The 12,065-nt window shown below is 41.4% G+C and overlaps 1 protein-coding gene across 2 annotated transcripts in view; it reads left to right on the top strand.

Moving 5' to 3' along the window:
* The window catches only part of si:dkeyp-72e1.9 (syntaxin-binding protein 4), a 59,830-nt gene extending 52,247 nt beyond the window's left edge, over nucleotides 1-7,583 (top strand). Inside the window, exons 18-21 of one of the 2 annotated variants that reach the window (XM_036213030.1) lie at nucleotides 2,348-2,464; nucleotides 6,295-6,341; nucleotides 6,417-6,538; nucleotides 6,947-7,583. In XM_036213030.1, the coding sequence (XP_036068923.1) occupies nucleotides 2,348-2,464; nucleotides 6,295-6,341; nucleotides 6,417-6,538; nucleotides 6,947-6,981 (321 nt within the window). In that variant the 3' untranslated portion in view covers nucleotides 6,982-7,583. The remainder of the gene's footprint in view (nucleotides 1-2,347; nucleotides 2,465-6,294; nucleotides 6,342-6,416; nucleotides 6,539-6,946) is intronic. The other variant, XM_036213031.1, reaches the window with a different exon arrangement.
* Nucleotides 7,584-12,065: the final 4,482 nt, after the last annotated feature.

Below are 12,065 nucleotides of genomic sequence, written 5' to 3'. Positions count from 1 at the left end.
CCCCCCCAAATTTTGTTGATTCTGATCTCCTGTTCTAAATAAATGTATAAATGACAATTAAATACAAATAATTTCAATTTTCATCCATCAAGTAAATAAACATACACATGGCAATAAAAATTATAATAAAAAGTAAAAATTGTGGTTTGATTCGTGAATCTAAGCAGTGATCCACAGCCCTATTGATCATAACCTGGGGCTCTGGAGTACTGTCAAACAGAGACAAATCTAAAGAAATATGTCAGTAAATATACTGCTCACAAAAATTAAAGGAACACTTTTTTTATTGGGCCTGTCATGAATTGGATTAAACCTGTCTGATAATTTTCTGGTTGGTTAACCAGCTGAGGGCCTCGTTAATCACTTTCAGCTGTATTGGTGTTCATGGAATTAACAACAGGTGCACTTCAGTGGCAACAATTAGAAAACCCTCCAAACAGGACTGGTGTTACATGTGGAGGTCATTTCAAGTTTCTCCCTCTTGATCTTTTTTGGCTGGTTTTCCACTCGTGCTGATTTTGGCTTGATAATTATCTCTACTGGCAGTATGAGGAGATTCCTTAACCCTACAGAAGTTGAACAGGTTGTCCAACTTCTCCAGGATGGCACATCCACACGTGCTGCAGCAAGAAGGTTTAATGTGTCTCCCAGCACAATCTCCAGAACATGGAGGAGATTTCAGGAGACTGGTGGTTATTCTGGGAGAGCTGGACAGGGCCGTAGAAGGTCCTCAACCCCTCAGCAGGACCCATACCTGCTCCTTTGTGCAAGGCGGAACAGGCTGAGCACTGCTCGTGCCCTACAGAATGACCTCCAGAGGGCCACTGGTGTGAATGTCTCTACCCAAACAATCAGGAACAGACTTCATGAAGGTGGCCTGAGGGCCCCACGTCCTGTAGTGGGCCTTGTGCTCACTGCCCAGCACCGTGGAGCTCCACTGGCATTTGCTCAAGAACACCAGAATTGGCAAGTCCACCACTGGCGCCCTGTACTTTTCACAGACGAGAGCAGGTTCACCCTGAGCACCTGTGATAGACGTGAAAGAGTCTGGAGAAGACAAGGAGAACGTTATGCTGCCTGCAACGTGGTTCAACATGACAGGTTTGGTGGTGGGTCAGTGATGGTCTGGGGAGGCATATCCATGGAGGGACGCACAGACCTCTACTGCCTAGGAAATGGTGCTCTGACTGCCATAAGGTATCCAGATGAAATCCTTGAACCCATTGTCAGACCCTACGCTGGTGCAGTAGGTCCTGGTTTCCTCCTAATGCACGACAATGCCCGGCCTCACGTGGCAAGAGTATGCAGGCAGTACCTGGAGGATGAAGGAATTGAAACAATTGAATGGCCTTCACCATCCCCTGACTTAAACCCAATAGAACATCTCTGGGACATTATGTTTGGGTCCATTAGGCGCTGCCAGGTTGGTCCTTAGACTGTACAACAGCTCAGGGATGCCCTCACACAGATCTGGGAGGAAATGCCACAAGACACCATCCGTCGTCTCATTAGGAGCATGCCGCCACGTTGTCAAGCATGCATACAAGCTGGTGGGGGCCACACAAGATACTGAAAAGCATTTTGAGTTGCAGAAATGAAGTTTTGGAATAAATGGACTAGCCTGCCACATCTTCATTTCACTCTGATTTTATGGTGTCTACACAATTGAGCCTCTGTAGGCTGAACACTTTTATTTCCATTAAAAGACTTGGCATCCTTTTGTTCCTAAGACACTGCCCTGTCCTTATTTGTATAGATATCTAACTTCATACTGAGAACTGATGGATCTAATGTGTTTCTTTAGTGATCCTTTAATTTTTGTGAACAGTGTTTATATTAAGCAGAATTTAATTTCTACCAACTAACAAGAATTTATTTTCTCTGTTCTATGTATTATCTTTCATCTTTAACCCCACATGAGTTTCCTGAAGCAGCTGGTTCATATGCATTCTGTCATAGCTCACCAGGTAGGCTGATCAACAGCGCCACAGGGCTTTTTAGCTCGCTGTCCCTGACTTCATTTAAAGTTCTTTTTCCCATCAGTGAAACACTAGAGGAATGTTGTGTACATCTTTCATTGTCTGCGAGGTTCAACAGCATCACTGTCCTTGTCTGAAGTCCAGAGATGGGGGTGTGGTAAAGCTCTGCATGGCGGCGAAGGCCCAGGACCTATAGGGCCGACATGAGAGCACCACAGCTACAAAAGAGCTGGATTTGAGAGAATTTCCTGAATCGGACTGGTTGCACCTGTTACTGCCTGCAGATTCATACCCAGTAATAGTCAAATAAAAATGATGACCTTTTTTTCAAGCTGTGAGCATAAAAGCAACGATGCTTGTGTGTCCAGGAGGAAGTGCTGGAGTTAAACAGGAGACTGACAAATATTGACTCCCAGCTAAGGAAGTCAGAAGTGAACAGGAAACACCTGGAGATCTCCAACAAGAAACTGCTGGGCTTTGCACAGGTAAACTAGGCTCTGGACAGAAACTGTCTGCTGGCTATCTAGACTTTGTCTAAAGAAGGAAGTGTAAACCAAACTGATTATCCACTGTTGGTTTCTTCACATCATCTGCTAATCAGGAGAAATGCATTGTTTGCACACATGCAGCCTCTTCGCAGGGTTTGTTTTATTCCTTTTGATGGTGGGGGGGGGGGGTCTGCATGCTCACCTTTGCAGAAACACTTATATTTTAAATGTGCAGACCTGATGAATGAAATATTTCATGTGTTTTTATGTGTCGCCAATGTGTGCAGATACACATGTATCCATTCAGGCAATGATAGAACAACTCCACACAGTCAAAGAAAGAACTTCTGACAAATCTGACAAAAGTAATGAATACAAATCTTTGAAATGTAACTAAAGACAGTCAGACATTTCTTTTCAACCTTACTTTAGCAGAGTTATTGACAAAACTAAAATCCTGAAAGGATGGTACCTCTATAAAAGAGTGATGATAATCTGTCCAAAGAGACTTCTTCATCCAAAGTGTGTCCACTAACTAGCATTGCAGGAGTCAACATCCTGTAATCAGTCAGTAAACCCACATAAAGGTTGTCACTGTGCTGCATGGTGACATGGTGTGATCCACACTCAACATGGACCAGAAGAAATGCAAGATAGAGCCGTCCCAGAAGATTAGAACAGAAACATGACGATTACGTCAAAGGTGAAAGCTGTAAGACCTTCTCTAGTAGGGCTGTAACGAGTATCCGAGCACTCGGATACTTGCGATCTGCTCACGAAAATTCGAGTATGAATATTCGCGATGTCCAAGATCGCTGATTTGCAATCTTTATAAATAAAGTTTACTGCGGTAAAATATTACTGATGAAGGTGTTTACATTCTTTTGGTAACTCTCCAACATTGGATGTAATTAACGTAACTCCAGCGGATTGTGAGGCAGAAATTCACAGCCTCGCTCTGATCTGCAGCTCTGCACAGCTGAAGGGCGGATGTGATCCACATGAATCAGCTGATTCTATCACAGAATAAAAAAATGACTTTTTTCGCAGACTCTGCACCAATATGTAATGGTTAGAACGTAAAGTGTTGAGGAACTTTGAGGATGGAGAAACTGTGGAGAACATTTTCAGGATTTGATGTTAAATGATCCAAAACAACAATGATGTTTATGCTTTTTGTTGTTGTTTATGTTATTGGTGAATGCCAGAAAGTTGACAAAAAAGTGACAGACACCATTTCTTTCTATTTAAATCTTTGTGTTTTTATCAGTTTTGTTGATTCTGATCTCCTGTTCTAAATATAAGTATAAATGATGGTCATATAATGCAAATCATTTCAATTTTCATCCTTCTAGTAAATAGACATAAACATAGCAACAAACATATTAAAAAGTAAGAATCGTAGTTCCATTTCTGAAGCGTTGAGCTTGGTCCGTGAATTGAATCGGATCGGCACCTGAGCGACGATCCACAGCCGCACTAGTAGGACAGCATCGTTGAAAACAAATGTCATAAAGTTTGGTCTCAGTCACAGAAAAACATTGGACTATTCTAAAGTGGCTTTCCATGAGCTCTGACCTGCATTCATCTCTGGAACCAGCTGACGCAGGCTATACGATACATTAATGAGTTCATGCTACCATCATTCTTGATGTTTCATGATTTTATTTTGGTCAACAATTCCATTGAGGGATGGTTGATGAGCAATGTTTGACTTTCATTGGTTACAATTCATAGAATTTTGATTTTTACTTAGCACCAATTACATCCACGTATGTAAGTGCATTTTAGGTTGGTTTTACACTATATTACCATATTGAATAAAAGTACCCACTCACCTGCCGTGTCTCACATGAATTGAAGTACCATCCCATTCTTAACCCATAGAGTTCAGTATGATGCTGGTCCTCCTTTAGCAGCTATTCCAGCTTCAATTCTTCTGGAAGACTGTCCACATGTTGAGGAGTGTTTCTAGGAATTCTGGACCATTCTTGTTCAGGTCACACTGATGTTGGTGGAGAAGGTCTGGCTCTCAGTCTCTGCTCTAATTCATCTCAAAGGTGTTCTATGGCGTTCAGTTCAGGACTCTGTGCAGGTCATTCCAGGTCAGACTCTGTCCTCCATGTCTGTATGTCTTTATTCTTTTGTGCTCTGGTCACAGTCATGTTGGAAGAGGAAGAGCTGCTCCAAACTGTTTCTACAAGGTTGGGAGCATGGAATTGTTCAAAATGTTTTATTCAAAGTTCCTTTCACTGGAACTAAGGGGTCTGAAAAACAAGCCCACACCATCATTCCTCCTCCACCAATGCAGTCTGAAATGTCCCGTTCTCCTGCAACCTCCAAACCCAGACGGGTCCATCAGATCTCCAGATGATTCCTCCCTCCAGAGAAGACGTCTCCACTGCTCTAGAGTCCAGTGACGGCGTGCTTTACTCCACTGCATCCACGCTGTACATTGTACCTGATGACGTGTCTGGATGCAGCTGCTGCCATGGAAACTCGTTCCATGAAGCTCTCCGAGTTTATGTGGTCGACCACTTGTTTCTGAGTTGCTGTTGTTCTCAAACTCTTCCATGTTGTTCTGATAGAGCTGATAGAGACTGTGGAGGATTTAGGACATTTCATGACAGAATTTGTTGTACAGGTTTCATCCTATGACAGTTCCACTCTGGAATGCTCTGAGATCCTGAGAGAGGAACATTCTTTCAGTTTGTAAAACTAGTCTGTATACCTGAGGGCTGATTTAAACACCTGTGGTCAGGACAGGTGATTAGGGCACCTGATTCTGATCATTTGGATGGGTGAGACAATACTGTTGGTAAAACAGTCCATATTACACATGTTTAGTTGTCTTTGTGGTTCTGCATGATCATGTGTATGTGCAGGCATAGGTTTTAGGTTTGTGTGTAGTTTTGTGAGGCTGTGCATGAAAATGCAGCTATGTGGTAATTTATGACATTAATAACTTTGGGTCTAAAGCAGTGTTTGCTGTTCATTATTTTTTTCTCTTTTAGTGTTATTGTTGATGTGATTTTATTTACATGGAAACAGAATTGTGAATGTCTCTAGTTAAAAGAAGCCACTTAATGTAGTTTCATTAGTCTTTTCAGGAAGTGAGATCTTGTTCTCCATCCCACCGCTCTGGACTGTAAGAAGATATTAACATTCACATGATAAACAGTACAAGAAACAAAGAGTGGATCTAAAAGATACTCTGAAAGTACATTTGCTTAAATAGGAACCTAAAATGAATTATACTCATAGTTTAGTGCAATGGTATTTATTCTCAGTTTTTGGACCTTTTCATTGCATCTTCTTTATGGCTTAGATGTGAAGAAGGAAGCTGCTGCGTGTCCTCATTTGAGTGCTCTGAGAGAGGCAAAGAGAGGTGTCATCACCTTGTTTGTTGTTTTTCTGACCTACAAGTCTCTCTGGTCATGCTGCCAGTGGCTGACTGAAAAAGACGTCAATGATCCTTTAGCGCCTGCCCTCCTAAATCACGGCACAGCATTCCTGTCTACAGTCTTCCATTCCAAAATGTCCCAGCACCATCTCCAACTCCCTCTGGGCACAGCATGACTAAGCTGTGCATGTAGGGAGCTTTAGCAGAAACAGCGTTACCCCCTCTGTGAGACACAACTTTCGACATTTAAACCCCAGAAAACACATTCAATCATTTTCCTCTCCAATCTGGGATTCCCTGGATAATCCACAAGTTTTTAGGACATGTGGTCACTCCATCATACATGAAACTCTGCCTGATTCCAGCTGTTAGCAGACATGATGCCAAACTGTGAGATCTCACATCATTGCTTATGTCTCAACAGAACGTCCACAAAGTGCTGACCATGCCCAGTCTCTTTGGGGGAGAGGGGTGAGAATCCAGTTCCTGACGTTTGCAGTGGATCTTCTGCAGCACTCCCGACTGTTATGTGTCTTTCTTCAACAGGTCCCCTAGTGCCACAGAAGACCCTGACACCCTGTCGCCCCTCCCTGATCCTGCCTCTCAGCTGGCTGCTGAGGCGAAAGAGCTGGTGGAGGGGGCATGCAGTGGCGCCACCACAGACACAGGTACGCCCAAACATGATGAGGGAGACGTGTGGAAGAGAGAGAGGACCAGGGAGGAGATGAAGTACATTAGAATGGGTCTCATACCCTGTTGATCACGTTACAAGAGTTTTAGACAATTTGGTGTTCACAGCCACACCACCATCAGAGTTTGAAATGATGCTTGTTCAGAGAAAAGCTGTGAAGCGCTTCAGACATTGGAGAAAGTTTTGCTTATTGAGAAAATGGTTCAAATCCTTCACAGACCGGAAGGTTTCACATGAAGCAGTTGCTCAGCTCTGCATCAGCAGATGACGAGAAGATGAAACCACTCCTGAGAAGCTTCCATCTCCTCATTTATGTTCCTCTTCTACCAAATGTAGCATTTGAGAACAAGGCTGGTTCATAAAGACTGATCTGCCTCCACTTTAGATGCCACGCTGGATGAGGATTCTCATCAGGTCTGAGCCACAGAGAGGTCGGGGGGCCTGAAGAGCAGCTGATCCTCCAAACTCTCCAGTACAGGCAACAGAGAACAGTGCCATTCCAGTCCATCTTCCTGAAACCCAGTCTGCATCCCAAAGCCCGAGTTCGCTTGTGTGTGCATAGATGAAACGCTGCAGCTCGTGAACCCACTCTTCACTCTGACAGCAGGTGGCGCTGAAGGCCCAGCATGAGCTAAAACGCACTTGTAAACCCTCCTCCTTGAGTCTTTTGTAAAATCTCCCATTTCTTTTCAAATGTTCATGTGTGGGTGTGTGGTAGGAGCTTGTTTGATGGGAGGAGAACATCCTCAGCCAAACTTTCTGACCAACTTGCTGCACAGAAAAGTCTCCTCCAGCTCTGAACTGCTCATGAAGGGCAGGACCCGAGGAAGGCCCAGCCATGGAACAGACCAGAAGGATTTCAGCTGTGCTCACCTGTGCTTGGGGTTAGGTCAACAAAACCAAGTTTTAAAGCAGACAGCTTCAGAGCAGTTAGAAACCAATGTAGTTCCAGCAGATCGCATATTTGGTGTTGCTTCCTTTTCTGTTATGTTTTATATTAAAAAAAGAATTGAAGTGAATGAGTCTTAATGTCTTGTGAGCAGTTCTTCCTCCAAATGTCACTGCAATGTTTAAAATATGACTAACAGATCCCATTCCATCGCTCCTGCTTCCGTTTTCATTGGATTGATTGTTGGATCTATTAAAGAAAAGAGGGAACATTTGCTGCAGCGTTCAGTCAGAGAACCTCATTTCTACCTTTGTGATGAGCGAAAGCTGATGTTCAAGCATCAGCTTTCTCTATTTCTAAAGCACTTTCCTTTCTCTGTGTCCATCAGAGACGTTCATCATTTGAGAAATATTGTGGAGATGAAAGGATGACATTCCCTTTATGTGAAAGTTATGAGTTAAATTTTCCTCATACAGTAACTCCAGACTTTTTCACAGTACGACTGGAATCAAATGTCATCTGGTCTGATTCTCTGGTTAAGAAATGAATCCCTGAAGAACTCAAGTCAGAACAATGTCATATTTTTCTATAAAACACCTAAAGATGTAAACAGTAATGTTGATGCCTATCTAGAAAAAGGGAAATTTGAAAGTAATAATAAAAACTGCATTGTATGGAAAATCAACAAATGACAATAACATTACACATCAACAGCACAATAAACTAGTGAAACAAGCCTCAGATAAAAAAATGTTCCATTGAAAGAAGAATGGTAAGAAAAAATCATTGGTATGCCAATGCAAATATACACTGTCTTACCTAATGATGTTACCTTATACTGAAGCCCTGTGCTGCATCCTGACTGACTGCTTATTTACAGGAACACCATGAAGCCTGTCAATCACTTTATTCATATTACACTTCATATCAACATGCTGCTGAACACAAGGTGTCAACAAAAAAGACATCAGTTAAAACAATTAAGGGTCATAAGACGCATTAGATAAAAGCAACAACAATAAAGGCAGACATAAAAACAGAAAATAAAGGAAACGCTGTGACTAAAATTTGAGGTGCCTCTCCAAAGATTAAAAACATAAAAATGATAAACCTTAAAAGCCATCAAATACTTCAAACCTCAACATATCAATCAAGAAGCTGATTAAATGAGTTATGTCAAAGCTACGTTGAAAAGGTGTGTTTTTAATTTGCATTTAAAAATCTCCACGGAGGCAGAAACTTTCAGATCCTCAGGTAAACTGTTACCCTACCGAAGACCTCTAAACTGAAAGGAGTCCTGGTTCTTACAGTGGGAAGAGGTCATAGAGCAGAACCGAGGATCTGAGGGTTCTGGAAGGTTTGTCAGAACTGAAGAGATCGGAGAGGAGGGAAGGTCCCAATCCAGACGTTTAAAAACCAGAAGAAGAATCTTAACTTCAATCCTGAAGCCGACAGAGAGCCAGTCCAAATGTAACAACTTTCTCTGCTCTCTCACAGAGAAAGAGTACGCATAAGCACTTTAACTGCTTGAATGTATAAGCAACCTCAACATAACACATAAAAAAAAAAAACTCTGCAACAGTCTCACTTTAAGTTTGTCTTTGGTGTATTCATATTACCCTTAACCACGCCCCAAACAAATTCTCAATTAACAGATCCACCACCAATTGACACATTTACAAGCAGGAATGTACACAATACTCAATAATGTCTCTCAAATTGATCAGTTCTTTTCTCAGTCCCAGCTACGCGAAGAAAAATCCAAAAGAAATAAACAGGCTCGGTCTCACCGGTTTCTGTCCAAGTCTGTGAAGTTGGCATCCAATGGGAAAAAACAGAAAAAATGGAAAGCAAAAACCCATGCGATGATCCATCCACAGAAAGGAGAAAGGTAATCCGGTGGCGTAAAGCAGGTAACCACAGAATGGCTCTGGACATCGGGGGGGAGAATCCTCAGGCCTTCTCCTCTCTTCCTCCTCCAGACTCTGTCTCTGTGGTACACCTGGCTTCCTTTTTCTGCCCCGCCCCTTCCTTGACAGTCTTTTTTTACTCCAGGTGCCCAGGCCTTGTTTTCCTATTAAAGTCCCTTTGTATTTGTTTTAAACAGTCCGTCCTTCTACAATCACTGGCCACTTTATCTCTTACTGTATACAGAAAGCATGTTGCCCCTGCAAGGTTTTTTTTTAACAACATGGTTACATACTTTTCAATATACTTTCAGTGTGGTGACAGTGTCACACAAAGACTTCAAGACTGGAGTGATGTGGGCTCTTCTCATATCAGATAAACGACAGATTTCTGTGTACTTTCTTCAGGTCCAATAAGCGGTTTTGGTTTTTGCATGAGGGACTACAGCTCAGGGAACAATCTGCCTCTAAAAGGTCCACGGCTCTGCAGCCTGACGCTTCATACCACGTGGGACTCTTTTATCCCTCTATTGTGACTCGGGTTCAAGAAAAAAATGTTTTTTCATCGATAAAAAGGAGTTTACTTGGTAAGAATTGATACAGTTATTTGGTTAGATTGATAAACTCGTGGCTGAGGAACATTAAATTATTTAGAAGTGGTTCTTTAAGTTGTAAGCTCATTTACAAAGTGTTAGTAAATGATTTTAAAAACATTGTAAATGTATAATTATACATTTTTAGAAATGTACTGTTATTCTGTTAATAAATTATCTATAAACCAATATTTCTGTTTTAACTCAAGATGAATTCATGCAGTTATAAAACATTTAGTTTTTGTTAATTAACTGTTTTTGTGATCTGTTCTAAAGTGAGGACTATTTATGCCTTATAATGTCATTTGTGTGATTTGGACAATTGTGATCCACTTTTATTTATTTTACTGCAAAAATGTTTATTGTTAATTTTTCTCAAATTTAGCTTGCTATGTTTTAATTGTATAATACAAATCTCCTAGTTGTGCAGGGAACAAAGGCCTTACATCTCATGTTTAAAGACTTTATAAGGACTAAATAGTCCTCACTTTAGAATAGATCACAGTAAACAGTTAATAAAAAAAAACTAAATGTTATATAACAACATGAAGTCATCCTGTGTTACAACAGATTTATTAACAGGATAACAAAAAATATGGATGTATACTCATACATTTACAACGTTTTTGAAATAATTTACTAACACTTTGTAAATGATCTTAAAACTTAACCACCTCCAAATAAATGGTTTGTAATCATGAATAAAGTGTTAATAACAAAACGTATAGGCTACTTTCTAATGCTAAGTAAAGTAGGAGTCTTTATAAATGATTAATTAGGTGTTAACTCGTGCTCAACTAATGCTTAACTGATGCTAAAATGTCTGTAGTTATTATAGAGTATTTCCATAATTTAAAAAAATACATTTTTCAAATGTTTATACTTCAATGTTTTATTCATTTATGAATTGAACACATTGTCCAAAGACTGAAACCAAGACCGACAAAAATACTGGACTGGATGCAATCCAGACCAATCAGCATGGACCCTCTTTCCTGTGATTGGCTGCTTTTCTGACACATTTTGAGTGAAAATGTTTGAAGAGTGTAAAGGAGAATTGGGGCCACTGACGGGAGAAAAGGGAGACGACGAGAAATTCGGACTTTAATCTAAACCATTATATGAAATGACTCAATATTAAACAGGTTTATGGAAGTCACAAACGCAAAAATGTATTTTATAACCAAAGAAAGAAACTTGGAAAGCACAGATGGGAATTTACACTGAAATATTAAATTTTTCATTTGTAGTTTGTAAAGGTTACATTACTCACAGTAAGTTTAGGATTTGTGGAAAAGCTCGGTGGATGTCTTAAATCCAGTTTCTCTTCATAGATTTTCAGGATAGTGAGGTGACTGTATTGTGGTGATAGACACACCTCATCTTCTCCTCACTCAGCCGAGCGGATCATCAGAACCTCCCTTCCAGGCCCACAGGACATCTATCTGGAGCGGAGTGAAGCAAAGGCTCTCAAAATGATCAGGGACAGATCTCAACCTAGCAGGGTGCTCTTCCTGCTGTCTTCAGGAAGACGTTGTTGTTCCCTGAGGACCAACAGGGAGAGGATGCCTCCTCTACTGTGCACCCAAGGGAGGATTTCGTAAATATGTAGGTATTTATCAGTTGTTTTTTTATGTTCATTATTTCATTATTGGAATTGAATTGAATTGAATTGAGGGCTGCATGGTGGTGCAGTGGTTAGCGCTCTTGCCTCACAGCGAGAAGGCCCCGGTTCAAATCCCGGCTGGGACCTTTCTGTGTGGAGTTTGCATGTTCTCCCCGTGCATGCGTGGGTTTTCACCGGGGACTCCGGCTTCCTCCCACCGTCCAAAAACATGCTTCATAGGTGAATTGGTGACTCTAAATTGCCCCTAGGTATGAATGTGGGAGTGAATGTGTGTGTGATTGAGGCCCTGAGACAGACTGGAGACCTGTCCAGGGTGAACCCCGCCTTCACCCATCAGTAGACGGGATAGGCTCCAGCACCCCCGCGACCCCAGAAGGGAAGAAGCGGACAAGAAGATGAATGAATGAATTGGTTTTTAAAGAGGAGGCTCAGGACACACCTTTGTAATCTGGCTCTTACGTGACATTAATAATAGTTTATTTTTATCT

This window comes from Oryzias melastigma, linkage group LG8 (genome assembly GCF_002922805.2).
Source record: "Oryzias melastigma strain HK-1 linkage group LG8, ASM292280v2, whole genome shotgun sequence".
Lineage (NCBI taxonomy): Eukaryota > Metazoa > Chordata > Actinopteri > Beloniformes > Adrianichthyidae > Oryzias > Oryzias melastigma.
This window is presented reverse-complemented; position numbering and strand designations above follow the sequence as displayed.